Source organism: Loxodonta africana, chromosome 3, assembly GCF_030014295.1.
Source record: "Loxodonta africana isolate mLoxAfr1 chromosome 3, mLoxAfr1.hap2, whole genome shotgun sequence".
NCBI classification, from domain to species: domain Eukaryota; kingdom Metazoa; phylum Chordata; class Mammalia; order Proboscidea; family Elephantidae; genus Loxodonta; species Loxodonta africana.
This window is the reverse complement of record NC_087344.1, coordinates 50,420,947-50,442,974: the sequence shown is the minus strand read 5'-3', so window position 1 is coordinate 50,442,974 and position 22,028 is coordinate 50,420,947. Positions and strand designations below refer to the sequence as shown.

General features: G+C 38.5%; 1 protein-coding gene across 5 annotated transcripts in view; it reads right to left on the bottom strand.

Moving 5' to 3' along the window:
• Positions 1-22,028, bottom strand: part of DNAJC16 (DnaJ heat shock protein family (Hsp40) member C16) — a 39,500-nt gene that overhangs the window by 7,863 nt on the left and 9,609 nt on the right. For 4 of the 5 annotated variants that reach the window (XM_064281328.1, XM_003413454.4, XM_010593096.3 and 1 more), the window contains 4 exons: positions 15,112-15,296; positions 12,550-12,654; positions 11,625-11,783; positions 1,634-1,764 (listed from right to left, as the gene is read on the bottom strand). In XM_064281328.1, coding sequence (XP_064137398.1) covers positions 1,634-1,764; positions 11,625-11,783; positions 12,550-12,654; positions 15,112-15,296 — 580 coding nt within the window. The remainder of the gene's footprint in view (positions 1-1,633; positions 1,765-11,624; positions 11,784-12,549; positions 12,655-15,111; positions 15,297-22,028) is intronic. The other variant, XM_064281329.1, reaches the window with a different exon arrangement.

The window sequence follows — 22,028 nt, the reverse complement described above, 5'->3', positions numbered from 1 at the left end:
AAGGTCCCCGGTGATAAAAGATTTCCAAGTAATTGGAGACATGCTCCTTTTCCAGATTGGTGCTATGTTCCCCAAATCAAACTTCCTCATGCCATTTAGGAATTTCCTTTAAGATACTGGTTATTGAATCCTTGATTCAGAAGGGCCTTCCAGAAGCCATCTGTTTTAGTTCTTCCAGCACAGTTAAGGCTCCGAGCCTCATTCTGAAGGACTTCTGGTGCAGCAGTTCCAATGGAAAGTTTAGCTATTCATTCATTCCTTCTCCCAAATATTTACTGAGCACCTACTACATGCCAAGCACAATGCCCACATGGAGATTCCACTGGGAAGACAGACAACAAATAAAATCTACCATAACAGGTAGTGACAAGTGTGCCCTCCCCCACCCACCACATATATAAAAGAAAATGGCTAAGGGGCTAGAAAGAGACCAGGGTTGGTTGGGGTGGGAGTCATGCTCCATTAGACAGGCTGGTCAGGGAAACCTCACCCGAGAAGGTGACATTTGAGCAGGGACCTGAATAAAGTGAGCCACAAGAGGAAATGGGGTCAGAAAGTTCCAGGCAGAGAACACTGCAAGTGCAGAGATGCTGAGATAGAGGATGACTTGGTCTGGTTTACGCTTTTAGAAGGATCATTGTCTGATGTGTGGAGAAGTGAGTGGAGGGTATAACAGTGGAAGCAGGGAGACCAGTTAGAAGGCTACCATGGTGGTCTCAATGGGAGATGACAGTGGCCTGTTCTTGGGTGGGAGTGGTAAAAAACGTGAGAAGTGCTTGGATTTGGGATATTTTTTGAGGGCTAAGTAAACAACAATTCTTACAGCCCAGGATATTTTTCTTTATATCTAATTAAAGTCTTTCTTGCTTCTCTTTTAAGAGTATAAAGGAATGTAAAAAATCTGAAAACACAGAGAAAATTTTTATTTTAAACAATATTTTAACTACATTTTCAAATAATAGGATCAATCTGTTTTCCTTCCATCTCCAGACACTTTTACAGATGAAATAGCTCTAAATTTAAAGCCATTGATTATAAATCTGAGTAAGGTATAATAAGTATTTTCCCTATATTTCCAGACTTGTCAGATACCCTATATATAACTCTTCACATGCTTTATTGAATAAGTATACCTTAGCCTTCTCATTTCCCAGCTAAGGGAATCTAATTAACATTTCCTCAGTACCCTGCTTCCCCACTGCTTTATCATTAGCCTGACTCATCTCTGGACTCTCTCCAAATCTTTAAGAGTGCCAAAAACCCACCCTGGGTGGAATGTTCTAGTGGGGATATTAACTCTCTCTACTCCATGCTTCATTGAAGTGAGCTAATCTTTCCCTCACACCTTATCCACTTCATCTGGCTAGTGCCTACTCTCCTTTAGGTCTCAGCTGAAGTATAACATCTCAGGAAGATCTTCTCTGACTCCTAGACTAGAACAGCACAGCCAACTATTTGATCCTAAGGCCCCTGGACCAATATACCCAACTACTACCATCACAGTCGATAAGTCAATATTTGCTAAATGAAGAATAAGGTCTGTCACAGGGTGGTTGTTTAATCATCCTGTAATGAAATGCAACATGGTCCCTCTATCGAAATGACAAACAGAGACAAAGCCTTGAACCCTTACTTCCTCTGTCGGTGAGAGCGTTTCACAGGGCAGAGTTCATGGAACAACTTCTGACTGGTGAGCCTGGCTGCCAGGAGGTACTTGTTTTGGATGATGAAGTCATCAATGACCTGCTTCTTCATACCTCGGGCCTGGAGAAACCAAGAAGCAGTTGACTTTGATTAGGTTTTCTTACTGCAAGTGGGTTTTACTTTCAAGCTTAATAAAAGTCTGGCTGACCCTGGCTAAAGTAATATAGCCAAATAAGATAGATCTGTTTGACCAAATAAACATGGGCTTTTTCAACCATGTGGGGCTAAAAGGACTAAAATTACCTCAGGTCAAAGGAAAAATCAAGTGCTCTTTTCACTTGAAAACTTCTGTACACTGTTTTTATGCTGATCGATTAATACAATCACTTTGAATTTTAGGCAGGTTTATTTCCATTCAGGATTTGTAGCAAACTGAACAAATAAAAATAAACCTCGTACATTTCAAGGGATTGTAATCATATACAGCAGGTTTTCTGATCTGACAATGTAATTAGAAATCAATATAAAATGTAAACTAGAAAATCCATTTATGTTTAGAAATTAACACACTGAGTAGCCTACTGATCTAAGAGAAAGCATATCAGGTATCAGAAAATATTATAAATTTGAATGACTGATGAAAATACTATCGAAACTCTGGTATCAAGAAAGTGAAAAGTCAATCCATAGACCAGGAAAAAATATTTGTAAATCACATATCTGGTAAGGGTTTAATATCCAGAATATATAAAGAACTCCTACAATTCAACAACAAAAAGACAACCTAATAAAAAAATTGGCAAACAACTTGAATAGACATTTCTCTAAAGAAAATAATGAATAAGCACATGAAATGATGCTCAACATCATCTGTCATTAGGGAAATGCAAATCAAAACCACCATGAGATCACCCTTCACATCCACTAGGAAGGCTACTGACTTAGGCTGAGCTCTATAGAGAAGCAAAACCAGTGAAGTGTGCGTGTGTGTGTATATATACATATATATACACACGTATATATGTATGTGTACATATACATATATATATATATATAAAAGGAGAGAGAGACAGGCAGAGAGAGATTTATCTCAAGGAACGGTTCATGCAGTTGTAGCGGCCGGCAAGTCCCAAGTTTGTGGGTTAGCGTCAGGCTGGAGGCTTCTCCTGACTCATGTAGCTGCAGGGGTGACGAGCCCAAAATTGGCAGATAAACTGCAGGCTGCTGGTTCACCAGATGCAAAGGCTGATGAATCCCAAGACTGGCAGGCAATACAGCAGTCTGCTGCCTCAAGTCCCAAGAATTGGAGGTCAGATAAATGATAAGCCGGATGCAGGATCCAGAGTGCACAAGAGAGCTTTGCCAGAACATCCACATATATATTGGATGCACGCTGCATCCCCAAAGAAACTCCCCTTACAACTAAATTGGCTGATTACATCAGATTCCGTCATGGAGGATGGCCACATCATTACATAACTCCCAAATTACATCACTACATAACTGACGAACTACATCATTATATAACTGCCAAACCACTGAGAATCATGGCCCAAACAAGTTGACACACAACCTTAACCATCACAGCTATTATAAAAAAAAGCTACAAAATAACAAGTGTTGTGAAGGATGAGAAGAAACTGGAAACTTGGTACATTGCTGATGGGAATGCAAAATGGTACAGACTACTGTGCAAAAGTTTGATGGTTCCTCAAAAAGTTGAACACAAAATTACCATATGACCCCACAAATCCACTCCTAGGTCTACTCAAAAGAATTAAATACTGGGACACAAAAAAAGATACTTGTACACCGATGTTCACTGACTCATTATTCACAATAGCCAAAAGGTGGAAACAACCCAGTATCCACGAACAGATGAATGGATTAACAAAATGGGGTATACCTCATACAATGGAGTATTATTCATCCATAGAGAGAAGTGAAGTTCATCAATGTCTGATACATGCTATGACATCGATGAACCTTGAAAACAGTATGCTGAGTAAAATAAGTCAGACACAAAAGGACAAATATTGTATGATTCCACATATATGAAATACCTAGAACAGTTATATTCATAGAGACAAAAAGTAGATTAGAGGTCACCAGGGGCTGGAGAGGAGGAAGTGGGGAGGTATTGCTTACTGAGTACAGAATTTCTATTTGGGGTGCTGAAAACATTCTGGAAATAGTAGTAATGGTTGCACAACATTGTGAAGGTACTTAATGCCATTGAATCGTACATTTAAAAATAGCTAAGATGGTAAATTTTATGTTATATATATTTTACCACAATTAAAACAAAACAAACTTTGGAATACAGATAAAGCAGTACTTGGAAGACAGTCTTAAAATGAATATATCAGAAAAACAATTAAGGAACTAAACATCCATATGAAGAAGTTAAACACAAACAGCAAAATGTAAAAGTAGAATAATAAAAACAAAAGTAAAATTAACGAAACAAAACAAAAAGGATTAACAAGCTAAAATCAGTTCTTTGAAAGAGCTAATAAAACTGACAAACCTCTTATAAAATTGATCATGAAAACAAAAGACACAAATAGTCATTATCAAGAATGAAAAGGGGGAATCACTACCTACGTTGCAGAAGTTAAAAAAAAGTTTAAATTTGAAAATTTAGATGAAATGGAAAAATCTCTAGAAAAATATAACAAAGTCCAAAAAAACCAGAAAAGTTAAATAGTTCTATAACCATTAAAGAAGCTTGCAATAGTGAAAAATCTTTCCTTAAAACAAAACCTCTTATAAAATTGATCATGAAAACAAAAGACACAAATAGTCATTATCAAGAATGAAAAGGGGGAATCACTACCTACGTTGCAGAAGTTAAAAAAAAGTTTAAATTTGAAAATTTAGATGAAATGGAAAAATCTCTAGAAAAATATAACAAAGTCCAAAAAAACCAGAAAAGTTAAATAGTTCTATAACCATTAAAGAAGCTTGCAATAGTGAAAAATCTTTCCTTAAAACAAAACCCAAAACCCCAAAACTCAAGATGCAGACAGTTTTATAGATGGTTTCTACCAAACTTTCAAGGACGACAATCCAATCTAACATAAAGTCTTCCGGAGAAAAGAAAAAGGGAGAACGTTCCCCAAATCATTTCATGATGCCAAAGCCAAACATGGACATCATGAGAAAGAAAAGTTAGAGGTCAATCTTATTTCTGAGCATAGATGCAAAAATCCTAAACAAAATGTTAGCAAACTGAATCCAGCAATATATTGAAGGGAAAAATATATAATCCACAAGGACCCCTGGTGGCACAGTGGTTAAGCCCTCGGATGCTAACCGAAGGGTCAGTGGTTCAAACCCTCTAGCTGCTCTGCAGGTAAAAGATGTGACAGTTGCTTTCATAAAGATTTACAGCCTTGGAACCCCTATGGGACAGTTCTACCCTGTCCTATAGGGTCGCTGAGTCGGAATCAACTCGATGGCAGTGGGAATGAGAAATAAACTGGGGAAAAAAAGATATATATATATGATTTCTACAGATAAAATAATAAAACCTTATTGAGAGATATTACAGAAGACCTAAACGAATGAAAAAGAGTTATCATGTTCATAGGTTGAAGTTTCAATTTGGTAAATATGTCTATTCTCCACAAATTGATTTTAAGACTCAGTACAAACCCAACAAAACCCCAACAGGTTTTTTTGTTTGCTTTGGTGGAACTGATAGAATTTAGAATGTACACAAAAAGTTCAAAAGATCAAGAACATCTAAGATGCTTTTGAAGATTAAAAAAAAAAAAAGCCAAATCCAAAAAACAAAGTGAGAGGATTTGCTCTAGCAGATACCAAGACTACCTCTGGGTGATTTAAAATACCTAAATAGACAAGGCAAAACTATAAAGCTTTTAGGCGCTCTGTGAGAAGAATATCTTCATGACTCTGGTGTAGGGAAGGACGTCTTAAATAATAAACAAGAACCAATCAGAAAGGAAAATACTAATACATGATTATATTAAAATTAAGAAGTTACAGTAACAAAAAAGACACTAAATACAAGGATATATTCATAGCATCATTATTCAAATTAACCCCAAACTGGAAAAACTCAAATATTTATCAACAGAATGGACAAACATATTGTGATTTATTCATACCATGCAATTTTCAATAACAAGAATGAACAAACGAAAACTCGGTAACATGGATGACTGTCTCAAACACAACGTTGAGAGACGCCAGACACAAGAGCTATACACTGTATGATTCCATTTGTATAAAATTCAAAAATAGGCAAAACTAATCTATGGTGTTAGGAAACAGGATAGTGCTTATTTTGGGGAAGGAGGGGAAATGGCTGGGAGAAAGAGGGGGCCTTCCGGAGTGCTGATATTTTCTTTCTTAACCCAACAGATACTTGTGTATGTATTCCTTTTTCTGATGGCTCACTGAGCCCCACACTTCTGATTTGTGTACTTTTCTACATGTGTTTTATACTTCAATAAATAATTTAAAAAAAAGGGGAAGAGGTAAGGTGTATATAAGCTTATATGTGACAGACTGACTTGATTTGTAACCGTTCACTTAAAGCTCAATAAAAATTATTAAAAAAAAGGGGGGGGAGAGGGATATTGGCATAAAAAAAAGTGAAAAAACAAGCTGCAGAGTGAGGTAAAATACTTGACACACATATGAACAATAAAGGACTAGAAGGGAGGGGGAAAAAAAGAAAGACCAGAGTCTAGAACACATAAATAACTCTTACAAATCAATATCAAAAAGGCAGACAATCTAACAACAACAACAAAAAGGTAAAAAGACAGGCACTTCACAAAAGAGGAAACTGAAAAAGCCCATATACAAATAAAAATAAATGCTCAGCCTCCTAGTGGAACGAAGGGCAATGCAAAGCAGAATCACAGTGAGATATCATTACATGCTCAAACCAGAGCCTGGTGAAATATAAATTCATACCACCACTTTGGAAACACATTATCTAGTAAAGTTGGAAAGTTGCATATTCTAGAATTCATTATTCTTACATCTAGTTATACCCTAGAACATCAGTTCTCAAACTTTTTGGTCTCAGGACAACTTATACTCTCAAAAATTATTGAGGACCCAAAGAACTTCTGTCTATGTGAGTTATATCTATTGATATTTACGGTATTAGAAATTAAAATTGAGAAACTTAAAAAATATATAATAATTCATTAAAAAAATTAGAAACCCTGATGGTGTAGTGGTTAAGTGCTGCGGCTGCTAGCCAAAAGGCTGGAGTTCGAATCCACCAGATGCTCCTTGGAAACTCTATGGGGCAGTTCTACTCTGTCCTATAGGGTTGCTATGAGTTGGAATCGACTCAGTGGCAACGGGTTTTGTTTTTTTAACAGGTATTAAAAAATAATAAATCCATACAAACCCATAACAAACACGTTAGGACATTTTTAAAAATGAAAAACAACTAACATTTCCAAAACTAAAACTCTGTAGCGAGTGGCACTGTTTTACATGGTTGCAAATCTCATTTTAACATCTAGCTTCACAGGAAAGATAGGTGGATTCTCTCAGCTGCTTCTACATGCAACCTATGGTGATACATTGTTTTGATTGAAAATCCAGCCTCACACAGATAGATATATAGCTGGAAAAAGGAGGAACATTTTCATAGCTTTTCAGATTAACTGTAGATACTCATCTCTGATACTATACCCAAACTTGGCAAGTGGTAGTTCCTTAAAGGTTGGTTGCTATGTGGAATCTGAAACCTATCAATGAACTTTTTGTATTTTATTAAATTAAAATCCACTGACCACTCTACACTTTGAATGGATCTTTTACTCATGCATGATTCTGTAACATCACACACAAGTCATGTGGAAAATACTGGTTCGCTGATCTTTCAAAGGTTGACAATCTTATTTTACTACATCAACAAAATCCCATCACACTGATGAGCTGAACTCATTAGAAAATTTTGTGAAGCTGTCAAGCTCATGATGGCTGATATTCTAATTCTAATATTGGGATTCTAATTCTCTTGAAATTTCTTGTTGTGTTGTATCACTGACAACAAGTACCATCAGTTGTTTTCTTTAAAGTGCCAGGCTTGGTCCGTTCATTTTTGAGAAAATGTCTGCCAAATAACTAAGTCTGAATAACCATAGTTTGTCAGGTATTCTTTCAAGTAAAAATTATGTTCCATTAAAAAAAAAAGTGGCTAGCTCAACTCACAAGTTAAACAATCGCACATATGCTTGTCCTTAAGACAACCTTTGTTGGCTGCCACTCAGAAGTGCTTTATGCGTACTTCCCATTTCTTCACACGCTACTGAAACCATCAAAGACATGCACACGACGGTCAAGATTTAAACTTATAATTTTTAATGCTTCAGCAAGGATATTTTCAAGTGAAATTAGTGGTGTTTCTGTTTATTTTTACTGTGAGTGCTCAGGGATGAAGAACACAAGGAAGGGCCTTGGGGAGCCCCTCAGGGGTCTGTGAACAAGATTTTGAAAAATTCTGTTGCCCTTAGAGATACTCATGCTTGGGTACACTAGAATATATATGATGTTCATGGCACTACAACTCCTCAAAGGCCCAAAATGTCCATCAACAGAAGAATGAACAGATAAATTATCATGTGGTCACAAATACTATACAGCAATGAAAACTAACTAGAGCTACGGGAAACAACAGCTGGTGTTGCTAGGGTTACACTAAGCCACTTGCCATCGAGAAAACTCGGTTTCTGTTAAGTGTACATTTTTCTATCTGTAAAGGACAGGATGGTAAAGCACCCGTTTGTACCAGTAATTTCATAAATTTATTTGATTTGCAATTTTCCCTAGGGGATAAATAAATACAATTTTCAGAGCATAAGCTATTACTAAAGAGCAATTTAGGAAGTCTTTGCAGGTTGAGCATAGATTGACATGATCTTCTCCTGTCTCTATTCCACCACTGTTACTTGTTTTCTTCCTGACTCTCTTTTTAGTTCTTTCTTGGTCTCCATCATGTACCTCCTTTTTTACTTACTGGTGGTTGTTCAGAGTTTTGCCCTTGGCCCCCTTCTCTCCTTACTTTACATATTATGCATGGGAGATCTCACCCACACTCAAGGCTTTAACCACTAATCATTCACAAATGAGCCACGAATCTCTACTCCCTGCTCATATATATGCCTTTCCTAAGACCTAGAGTACTATACCCAATTGCCTGACGGTCATCTCCACTTAGATTTTCTATACTCGTTGCCCTTGAGTCAATTCTGACTCATAGCAGCCCTACAGAACACAGTAGCACTACCCCATAAGGTTTCCAGGGCTGTAAACCTTTTACAGAAGCAGCCTGCCACATCCTTCTCCCGTAGAGCAGCTGGTGGGTTCCAACTGCTGTCCTTTTCCTTAGCAGCCAAGCGCTTAACCACTGTGCCACCAGGACTCTTAAGAGTTCCTATAACCAAACCAAAAAAACAAACATGTTGCTATTGATTGACTCACAGAGACCCTACAGGACAGACCAGAACTGCCTCATAGGTTTCCATGGAGTGCCTGATGGAGTCGAACTGCTGACCTTTTGGTTAGCAGCCGAACTCTAAACCACTACGCCAACAGGGTTTCCTATAGACATCTCTAATTTAATATATCTAACTTAACTACCCTCTTCCTAAGCTAGCTCCTCTTCTTTACTACCCACTTTCTACATCTGGATCTGACACACACAACATCCTTCCCTATTTCCATAGTCTCAGGTACCCTTCATTTACACTCATATGGCACTCTGGGCTCACTCTGCCTCTAAGTGGGACACCTATCACAATGGATGGAAACTGCTAGTTGGTTTCTCTCCTCACCTCGACTGCTTCAGTTCATGGAAACCCAAAGAGTTACATCTGTGCTAACGTGCAAGTATCTAATAAACGTAATGGGAAATGCTGGCAGCACAGTGGTTAAATGCTATGGCTGCTAACCAAAAGGTCAGCAGTTAGAATCTACCAGGCGTTCCTTGAAAACTCTATGGGGCAGTTCTACTCCGTCCTATAGGGTTGCTATGAGTCAGAACTGACTCGATGGCAATGGGTTTGGCTGTTTTTTAGTTACTAAATATAATGATCAAATGTAAACATAATGTTCTTCATCATAAAAGCATGGAAAAATACCAGATCACTTAGTTCATCGTTATATATCAGCTCCCTTTCATTTGAGAGGAGCCCTGGTGGCACAGTGGTTAAGCGCTTGGCTACTAACCAAAAAGACTGGCAGTTTGAATACACCAGTCACTCCTTGAAAACCCTATGGAGCAGTCCTACCCTGTTCTATAAGGTCACTATGAGTCGGAATCAACTTGATGGCAACAGGTTTGGTTTTTGGTTTTTGTTTGAGGGCCAAGACTATGGGCCTTGTACCTCTGGATGTGAGAGCTCTATCTGTATCTGTACATAGCAGGGAGGCAACGAAATGTTTATTAAATGAATGAAATAAAGTATATAACTTCTCACTTTAATCTCCCGTAAGAGATGGAAAATTAAAGGATCTTTGCTGATTTTTAAAAGATTAACATTAAAAAATATAAAATATGCTCATTGTAGGGATTTTGGGAAACACAAAAATTACACTGACATATAATTTTGCCATCAAGAGATACCACTATTAAAGTTTTGATAGTAAACTAAATGAATCATTTATTTCCAGTTTTTTCCTATACACACTCGTTCATATGTTGAAAAATTGGGATTGTATTTAAAATGTATATACACTTTTGCATCCTGCTTGCTCTTTAACGTTATCTTATGAAATTATTCTCATCATTAAATATTCTTCAAATAGCCATTTTAAATGGCTATATAATATTTTGTTTGGGGTGTACCGATATTTATCCTACTGCTGGATATTTCTATTCCCCCTCACCAAATTTTCATATTATGAATGATACACTTAACATCTTTGTAGGTAAATCTTTGTCTGAGTTCCTATTCCCTTAGGATAGATTACTAAAAGGTAATTGCACTCCTTCAGGTCTTTCCTCACGCGTCATCTCAATGAGGATCTTCGTGGCCACTGTATCTTAAATTGCCACCCTCCACCAATACTCCACATTTCTCTTTTCTGCTTTATCTTCTCCTTAGCATGTATCACTATATAATCTCTCCGCAGTAGAACATATTATGCTGATTGTCTGGCTTCTGCACTAGGCTACAGGGCAGAGAATTCTGTTGTTTTTGTTCACTACTTGGCACATAAGGGGTACTCAGGAGGACTCTCTTGCCGAATCAAACTAGACAATGAAAACGTTATCAACAAATTGCTTTTCTGTAAGCTTACTTCCACCCGCAGGGTAAAAGAGTGCCTATTTCTTTACACCCTCAATACTACTATTTTTACTTTGAAAATATTTGTCAATTTGATGGGTGAGAAAAAATGCTAAATTCACATTTCTTTGATCATCAGTGAGATTTCATTTTTAAAAATGTTCTTCATCAGTCATTTGAACTGTTCTCAGAATTTTGTTCATATTAGCTTATTTTTCTCAAGAAGTTTTTATGTTGATCTTCTTGATTACAAGGAGCCCTTTAGAAATTAAAAATATCAATTTCTTTTATATTTGTTGTAAGCATTTCCTGCTTGTTAACTTTAAATTTTTAAACAAAAATTTTAAAGTTATAGTCAAATTATTAAGATTTTCTAGAAAGATTTTTCCCAATGCTCTTAACTCTTCCCCACCTGAAGATTAGATAAATATTCACCTATACCTTCATTCTCTGAATTAGTTTATGATTTTTAATTTTTTTATTATTGTTTTACATTTAATTCTTAAGCAAAACAGTACCAAGTCAGATAAAAAACAAGCTCATTTTAAAATTTTGTATACCTAAAGGAAGACATTAATAACGAATTTCTCCTTCCCCTCATTTGTTTTGTTCAGTTTTGCTGTTTATTTACAAGAAGGCTCGAGAAGGAAATGTGAAGGTAAATCCTGAAAGACACTGACTCTCACATACCTGGATAACGTCAGCAGGCTTGTTGATGTGTTCTTTAAAGATCAGGATGGTGGGGGCATAGACATTGATGTTGTACTGCCTGGTTATCTCTTCCGCCCCTCTTAAACCGACATATACATATCCAAATGACAAATAATCTTTGTATGCAAAAGCAGTCAACTGTTAGGGCACAAGAGAGAGGAAGAGAATTAAATTGATAGCACAGTGCTTAAATCACACATCAAGTGTGACTTTTTCACATCAATGGGTGAAGATGAATGCTACCTTATTTAGCCCCACTAGGTCTTCTATTCCTTGAACCTAGGAATTCTGTGGTGTTTCATGCACAAAAATTATACTAACAAAGGTAAACATAACTAATTCTTCTTTTCACAGATAAACCAAAATATTCATCTTACGGACATCTGTACTTAGTGGGAAGCATGGAGCGTGTGTGGCATTATCATACCCTGATTATATGACAGTGGCCATGCTAATGGTTACACAGGTCACTTTTCTCTCCCAACTCATGTCACAGTGCTAACAAGAGGTGTCCTGGAAGTGTAGGACAGGGTACCAGTGAGAGGGCAGATTTAGGAGTCAGACAGGCTTCGATGGGATCACACCTTTACCACAGTGCCATGAGACCTTGGGTAAATTACAAAACCACTCTAAACTTCAGTGCCGTGGTCTATAAAATAGGGATAATACATGTATTGTTGGATTCTTCTGGGCACTAAATGGTGTTATGTATGTGGATGGCACTAGTATAGTTACTAGCATCAACAGGTGCTCAACATATGGTGGTTTAGGCAAATTTCTGGTCTTCAAACATTCCTGTGGGACATGCTATTACTTACAAAAAGGATAATCAGGCTACAAGTTTCAGCCACACATTACTGTTTTCACCAAAGAAATAAAAACATTACCCCAGCACATGAAGTACCTTGTACAGCAGCGGCACGGCTGGCATTTGGTCAAACAGAAGGACATGAGGTTTATTCTCTTGCTGCCAGCCAGAGAGGAATCTCACGTAATTTTTATTTGTAACCTTAAGTTGAAAACAGAATGTTGGTTTTAATATTTAATTCTTAATAATTGTATTCTAATCTAGTCTGGAAATAATAAAATCAAATATATGTAAAAGATTGTTCTGAAGAAAATAAGAGGCAGACAACTAATTTTTTGTCTGCATTTGTCTAAACCTATTTAAAAGAACACAGACATTGATTTCATATTTTCATTTGTTCCAACTCTTAAGGACTGTAATCACAATCCTTTCCGAAACACTTACTGGCCATATTTTAAAACAAACAAAACTGAACCTTCAAAGTTGGCTCTTATTATAGACTATGTGTCTTAATCTATTAATCTTCCCCTTTTTAAATGGTTTATATAAAGATAAGGCAGTCTATGGTATTTTCAATCACCTCATTTGCATGTGAAAGTTGGACAATGAATAAGGAAGACTGAAGAAGAATTGATGCCTTTGAATAGCCGTGCTGGTGACGAATACTGAATATACCATGCACTCCCAAAAGAATGAACAAATCTGTCTTGGAAGAAGTACAGCCAGAAATGCTCCACAGAAGCGACGATGGTGAGACTACATTTCACATACTTTAGACATATGGTCAGGAGGTACCAGTCCCTGGAGAAGGACATCATGCTTGGTGAAGCAGAGGGTCAGCAAAAAAGAGGAAGACCCTCACTGAGATGGACTGACACGGTAGCTACAACAATAGGCTCAAAAACAGCAAAGATTGTGAGGGTGGAGCAGGACTGGGCAGTGTTTTGTTCTGTTGTACATGGGGATGCTGTGAGTCAGAAGTGAAGTGAATGGCACCTAACAACAACAACCCTATTACTTAATTTCATTTGTTGCCATGTGAATTGCTACTTTTGTGTTTCTCTGCTTATGCCCTAAAATAATCTTGAAAGAAAAAAATTAAAAACATGAATAAATCAAATTTCTATCTAGAAATTCTTCATAGGAGTTTAGGAAAAGCCACCTTTCCACAGTGATCTACATAAAATGCAAATCTGATCACTTTACTCCTCTGCTTAACCTCATTCAATGGCTCCCCATCACCTGCAGGCCAAGACCAATGACCCTTCTAATTTCATCTTCTCCTGCTCAGCAGTGACTACTCCCTACAAAGCAGGCTGTGTAACATCTCTGGACCTGTCCTGGAACTCAGTCGCTACTTTTCTCTCCTCACCTAGCAAATTTCAGTCAGTGGTCATTTCAGCCAGGAAGCCTTTCCCAACTCTCTAGAACGGGCTCTCAACACATGTATGGCAAGAGTCGCCCACTGGACTGGGAGCTCCAATAGGGAGGAGCCTCCAATGTTCTCTCACAGTTTTCTTTCAGGCTAATTCTAACACATACTTCTTTGGTGGATAATGACCCAGCAGGACACAGTCTATGAACAGGGCATGTACAAATAGGATGGCAATTTCTGTACGTTCATTCTCCCTGGTATTGTTAAAAGAACAAACCATTTAAAGCAAAATAGGAATCATTTCCCAGTTCCTTTGACCCTTAACCTAAGACACTAGAAAAAAAAGAGATGCTTTTTAAGTATAAAAATTTTAAACTAGTGTGAATTCTTTGTGTCTGGCTTCTTTAGCTCAACCTTGTGAAATGCTTTTACAGTGTTGCCATCACTTTAAGTATTAAAATTTCCAAAAAAAAGTATTTAATAGAACCTAGGGTTGTCTGTAGATCTGATCATTAAATATATAACCAAATGTTACGCAATTGTCAAAACCCACAGGACTACACTACACAAAGAGTGAACCCGAATGTAAACTATGGACTTTAGCTCATATACTTTAGTTAATAATAATGAATCGCTATCAGCCATCAGTTTTAACAAAGATATCATACTAACCCAAGATACTAATAGAGGAACCTGTGGACAGCGGGAAGAGGAGGTATATGCAAACTCTGTACTTTCCACACGACTGTTCTATAAACCTAAAACTGCTCTGAAAAAGAAAGTCTATTAAAAATTTCCAAAAGTAGTATTTAATTTCATGGAATCTGTTGTTTTCTACAGACTTAATCATTAAATATATAACCAAATGTAATGTAACTTGAATACTTTCAGAAGACAAATACCTTCACATGAACAAATCCACACGTTGGAAAGAATTCCTTCATCCTACCACATGATCTAATTTTTTGCTTAGAAAATAGTGTAATTTTAGGTATAGTGGATGAGGTGATATATCATGACAGTGTAAAATCTACGACAGTATAAAACCTTCAAAGTGGCTATTAACAGGCATGAATTCTTTCAGTCTCTGTACTCAGTCTGTTCAATTTTCAGTCTTTCACAGATTTCATTTAAATAATTTAGTTTGAATAATAACATGTATCATGTCCTAGTCAAAAGGAAACTCAGGTCTAAGATGACCACAGGTAGAGTTCAGGGCAATGAGCAGTCCCAGGCAATTCATAAACAACTACTCAGCCATGTTCGCCTTAACAGGTACTTACTTTTTCTACCAAGTTCCCCGGAAGAAGACTTTCTACAAATTGCCGTAGGTTCTCACGGACGACTGCGTTATGGAAGAAAGAGATTCTCCCGTTTATAAGTCCCAGGATAGAGGGTGTGCTGTGTGCTCCGAGGTGATGGGCTAGGCGCCTCTCGTACCCAGCGTGGACCACACCAATTCCTACACCTGAAAAGGATTGGAAGACTATGAAGCCTTTCCGTGCCCAGGGCAGTTGGACCAAGTGCTGACAAGTAATTTTTCGATGTAAAATAGAAATCCCCATCTGGTAGGAGACGATGTCGTTCCTAACAAGTTGTCCACCATTCTTTCACTGCTGGAATTCTAAACTGGCTCAGTTTTTTTGCAGTGCAATCTGATAACATTTAAGAAGAGCTAAAAATTTTATATCCTTTAGCTTATTATTTCTAATTTTGGGAGTAGATCATACGGAAATACTTTAAAAGAGAGCAGCCTGTACATAGTGTTGCTATTCATAAAGAGAAAAACACCAACAAAAACAAAACAAAACTGCAAACAATCCAAGGGTCCATCAACTGGGCAATGGTTGAAAAAAACCACAACTTATCAATAGGGCAAAACATAAGTCATATATTTCTTACTCTTCTGAACGTGTTCCCGTTTTATATAAATTATAGAGATACTACAAAATACAGATGATCAAAGACAGAAAGAAATTAAGTAAAAATTACTCAAAAACTCATATCCCAAAATAACCACGGTTAATATTTTGTACCTTTTCCTCCAGAAGCATGTGGATATATAAAATAAAATGGGCTACTGTTTTTAGTTTTTTTCACTTAATACTTTTCTTGTTCTTTCACCAGTACATCTGGAGGGTCAGCCACTCTGCTAGACAATGGAGATGCGTTAAATACTCACAGCCAGGAAACATATATCTTTTTTGTGGATGTCTAAGATTTCTCAAACTTAACATTTCCAAAAACGGAACTCCTGATTTTTCCCACAAACCTGGTTCGCCCACACCTTCGCCATTTCAGTTGATGGCAGTCCATCCTTCCAACTACTCAGGACAAAAATATTATGGGTCACCTTTGACTTCTCTCATTTCTCATATCCTATATCCTATCTACTGACAAGTCCTGTTGATCCTGTCTGCAAAATATACCCAGAAGTGGACCATTTTCTGCCACTTTCATTATCCTCCCCTATCTGAGTCATCATCATCTCTCTTGTCTGGGTTGCTGCAATAGCCTCCTAAATGGTCTCCCTGTTTCTCCTTGTCCCCCTACAGTCTGCTGTCAACACAGGAGCAAGGCTGTTCCTTCTAAAACATAAAAAAACAGATCCTGTCACTCCTCTGTCCAAATCCTGCAAAGGCACTCAGAATAAAATCCACCATCATTATCGGGGCTGGTAAGACTCCTCCTGATTTGGTCCCTGGTCTCCCTCTGACCTCCCTCCTCTCCTACGCCCTGCACGTACCTTGCTCCAGCCCCAACATCCTTGCTCTTCCTTGAACATACTGGCACACTCCTGCCTTAGGGCCTTCGCAGTGGCTGATCCGTCTGCCTGCAGTGCACGTCCCCCTGATGGCTGCATAGCTGATTCCTTCACCTCCTTCGAGTCCTTCACAGTGAAGTCTAGCCTGGCTCCTATATTTAAAACTGCCCTCTCCAAACTGAAGTCCCTCAACCTGCTCACTTTTGTCTTTACCAAAGCACTTACCATCCTCTAACATACCACTGCCTCACTTATTCTATCAGCTGTTTATCGTCTGTCTTCCCTTGCTAGAATGTAAGCCTAACGAAGGCAGGGATCTCTGTGTAGTTTGCTGATGTATTCCACGCACCCAGAAGAGAGCTTGGCACATGGTAGGAGCTCACTGAACCGGGCCATCAATCTATTTCACCAGTTCTTTACTGTTGTACCATGAAGTTGTTTTGGGCTTTCACTATGATAAGAAATGTTCTGAAGGGCATCCTTGTACATTTTTGTATATAGACATCTTTGGGCACTTGTATGATTACTTCCTAATTAATAAATTTGTAAACTGGAATTGCTGGATAAATGGCAGGGGTGGCAAACCTATTCCAGTGTGTGAAATATGGCAGGTAACTAATTAATTAGAGCTATTCTTATTAAGTATCACTTCATCCAGACCATGGTGAAGTCAGATACAAAGACTGTCTCTTACGCGAGTGGAATTTTATTATCTGATAGGCTCAGTGCCTCTTCCTTGTGCAGGCTGGGATAAACAACATCAAACTCTTGCTCTTTAGGTTGTGTTTTCCTAGACTCCCATCAATACAGCTTTTCCCAGTTAGAAGAGAATATAAGTGATTAGGTTTCTTCTCTTTTAGTTAAAATTACCTCTCAGTTTTTGGGATTACATACATCACCTTCTTTAAACACTGGTGTTTCCAAATATATTCAGGCCATTTTCTTGGGCAATTTCTACAAAGGAGTTTGATTCTTTTTTTTAGTTATTGTGCTTTAAGTGAAAGTTTACAGTTCACATTAGTTTCTCATTCAAAAATTTACACACACATTGTTACGTGACCCTAGTTGTTCTCCCTACAATGTGACAGCTAACTCCTTTCCACCCTGTATTTCCCGTATCTATTTTTTTTTTTTTATTCAACCAGCTCCTGTTCCCCTCTGCCTTCTCATCTTGCCTCCGGACGGAAGCTGCCCACCTAGTCTCATATATCTACTTGAGCTAAGAAGCACACTCTTCACAAGTATCATTTAATGTCTTACAGTCCAGTCTAATCTTTGCCTGAAGAGTTGGCTTTGGGAATGGTTTTAGTTCTGAGCTAACAGAGTGTCTGGCGCCATGCCTTCTGGGGTTCTTGTAGTCCCAGTCAGACCATTAAGTCTGGTTTTTTTACTAGAATTTGAGTTCTGCATTCCACTTTCCTCCTGCGGTCAGGGACTCTCTGTTGGGTTCCCTGTCAGGGTGGTCAATGGTGGGTAGCCCGAAGAACCATCTAGTTCTTCGGGTCTCAGGCTGATGGAGTCTCTGGTTTATGTGGCCCTTTCTGTCTCTTGGGCAGGACTTTGATTCTTATTATTACAATCCCATTTCCACATTCTGGAGCCATTTTACTTCTCCCCTAGATATTAATTATCGTAAGGATTAGAATAAAGAATGATAGTCATTGGATAGGCGACACTGAGCTTCTGTTAAGGGTTACCGGAAAACTTGGAAACGGACAACAGTGACGGCTGAACAATATAATGAACATAATTAACGTCAATGAATTGTATATGCGAGGATGCTGAAATGGCAAATATCTTCTTACATATATATTTACCACACACACACGAGAATGATTAAATATTTGGTGTGTTATAGTTGTGGTATTTTTCTTCCTAAAAAGATGTTTTAGAGTATAACAAGAAGTTCAACTCCCCCTACCCCCACACCCCCAAGCTGGGAAGGAAGAGCAAGAACAGTTGGCAACGCTGTTTTCTCTTTTAGACTCAGGCTGGGAAATGACCATAGCAACCGGTAGTGACTTGGGGTCTATGAGTCACAGTGAATAACAGTGTCCACTGTCTCCATCCCTGCCTTCAAATTCTCTAGACATCAAAGTTCATGATTTGTAAAGCAAATCTGCCAGGCCAACAGCAAATAAAATTATTCACAAAGCCTTATCTTGATTCAGCATAACCTGGCTAGATGACAGATGGATATGCCCAGAATCAAAATGAAACTGAGTGGCAAACTTAGAAGAAAGGCAAAATATCATACAATGTCTTTCAGAAACATCATTGAGTTTTTATGGGTCAATATTTCTGTCTAATTGGCATATCCTGGAGAATTAAAGAGGCCCTGGTGGCATAGCAATTAAGAGTTCAGCTTGTAACAAAAAGGTTTGCAGTTCGAATCTACCAGCTGCTCCTTGGAAGCCCTACAGGGCAGCCCTACTCTGTCCGATAAGGTTGCTATGAGTCGGAACTGACTCAATGACAATGGGTTTGTTTTGTTTTTTTTTGTTTGGGGAATTAAAAACTGCTACATTTTCTCCTCTTTTTGAGGTTGTAAGAGGATCTTCATTCTGTATAGTACTAAACATCTCTGTGTGATGCCTCCATTTTGAGGTTCCAAATTATATTTGCTTTCATTATGCATCACATCTTTTGGAGAATCTTTCCTTTTTTCTCTATAGCATACACACATTATTTTTCTTGCAATCTTTGACTATGCCTTAAGGGATGGCACAGAGCCAAGTGTAAGAACACATCATTGTCAAATCTAGCTAAACAGAAACCTGTTAATAAACTACGAAGATGTACAACGACATGAAGTAAAACCAAATCAAGACACAGAGCTAAAGCGAAAGCTAAAGCAGAAACGAATATACCTTTTCACCACTGTCTAGGCCGACCCATTTCCTAGATAGTATGAGATTGGTACATACTTAGAAATTCCTTGGAAAAGAGGACTAATTTGTTCTTTTTAAATAAGAAGTGAGGGTGGCTAATCACTGCATGATCATCCCAACTGGGCCTCCCTAAAAGTGCTGTTTGATCTTCAAGATGCTCATCATCTGTGATGCCCTGGCAGCCTCTATGTGCCTCCTGGCGAGCACCGCCTATGCTGTGCTGAGTTAGGTGTGTCTCTTATTGCGATTCCTGAGGGCAGGGATGAGGCTTTACTTGTTTCTGAAGCAGTACAACCCAGTGGTTCAGACAGTGGACTCTGGACTTAGACTTCTGGGTCCATATCCCAACACTGCTGCTTCTGAGCACTGTGATCTCAGATTAGTTCTTTAATCTTCCTGGGCCTCAGTCTCTTCATCTGTAAAATGGGGATAACAATAGTCTCTCCCTCACTGGGTTGTTTTGGGGATAACGATGAGCCACACAAGGCACTTAGCACAATGCATGGCAACCACAACGTCCAATGATAATGTTTGTTATTTTATGCCCTCCAGTGTCTAACATCGAAATGCTGGGGGCACAGTAGTTAAGAGCTACGGCTGCTACCCAAAAGGTCGGCAGTTCGAATCTACCAGGAACTCCTTGAAAACTCTATAGGGCAGTTATACTCTGTCCTATAAGGCTGCCATGAGTCAGAATCGACTGGACGGCAATGGGTTTGGTTTTTTGGGTTTATTTTTACATCAGTATACTCCGTATTTCCAAACTCTAGTCCCCATGTCAAACCACTTCTCCCCACATTCCACTCTTCTCTACTGTACTCCCTGTCCACCCAGTAGCTCACATCAGGATGCAGTCAGTCTTGACCCCTTCTCCTCTCTTTTCCTCATTTCTCACATTCACACGATCTCCAGGACCCAGGTCCCTCAGGCCTCCATGATCTTCCCTCTGAAAAATCCTACCCTTGTCCACACTCTCTACTCCTACAGCCCTAGTTGAGGCTAGTGGTTCTCTCTTGCCAGGCCTGGTAACTTCCCTGTGCCTACTCTCATTCCTTTAGTCGTCCTTCACACAGCTTTAAGAGCTGACTTTCTGAATTATAGATCTGACTAGGGCATTCTTCAATGCAAAAACTTTTCTTGGGTTTATCACATACACATACTATAAAACAAAGTCCAGCTTCCTTAGCCAGGAGTCTAAGGTTCTTCACTACATGGCTCCCGGCATGCTCTCTGCTCCTCCTTTCCCACGCACACGGCCCGCACCTAAGACACCCCAAGCTGCTGGCTGTTTTGTGGACACTTGGTGCTCTTGTTTCTCTGCAAGCCTTGTTCCCTCTGCGTATGGAGTTACTCCTCCATTTTCTGCTCAGCCAACTTCTAGTGACCTTTTAATAAGGCTCAGCTCAAAAATAAATCCAAAGTCGGTGGCTGATAATCAGTCAGTGAATTAAATTAAGTAGACTAATAAATTTAAGAAAGGTCTTAAAAAAGGCTTTGTAAAATAGGTACTTTAATAAAACTGACTTTTGTAAACTAAAAAACCCAGTTAACCAGAAATTCTCTAAGGCTCATTTGTTAAGGGCTTAGTATGTATCAAGCACTTCAAGAAAACGTATTTTTCCTCATTTAATCTTCATAATGATACTGTTAGTCTGGCATCATTACTCACTTTTGGAGATGAAGAAACTTGTGTTAAGTAGTTTGTCCAAGGACACAAAGACACTAAATTACAGAGCTGAGACGGAAACAATGGCCTATCTGACTCCACAGCTGTGGTCATAACCATTGTACAGTCCTACCTCACATAATCTATACTTGCCTGGCATGCTTAAAATGTAATCTTGGCCCAGTCCTGATGTGGCTGTAAATGCATTAGTATCCTAAATCACATAATTGTTTAATGTTTATGTTCTGCTATTGGGCCTTAATGCCAGCTCCTAGACTAAATAAACAGGTTAAACAGTTTAAAGTATACTACCTAGCAGTGCATAAAACACAATCAGGCTTCATGACAAAGAAGCTGTTCAATCCAGTGGCTTCTACCTGATCTCACCTTCTTAACCATTCATTTATACATCAACAGCAAGCATCTACTGCCTGCCTGCCACGCGGTAGGCATTGTGCTAACCTTATTCCTTCATCTTCTTCTAAGAACTTCTTTGTGCAGTATCAGGAAAGCGTCGTGCAAATGTGAGCACCTTAGCACTTCTGAACAACAGACTGAAAATATGTTTAGAATGAATGAACTGATGGTTTTCGGCACTATGCTCTCTCCAGAAAAATCCAGGTCCCAATGTTTGACTTTGTCTCTTTTTAGTTACTCAAGACTAGGTCTGCTAGTATCTACAAAACACATACACAGACATTTAATTCAGTAATTCCAACTTTCAGGAGTCATTAAAATAAATATCTTCTCTCAGTCACTACAGTCTTCCTGGCGCTAAGTGGTAAATGTGGAATAAGGAAAGGCTAATCTGTGACTGAGGCTGGTACTCCATGGCCATTACAGAGTGAAACCACATATGTCATCAGGATTACCTGCAAA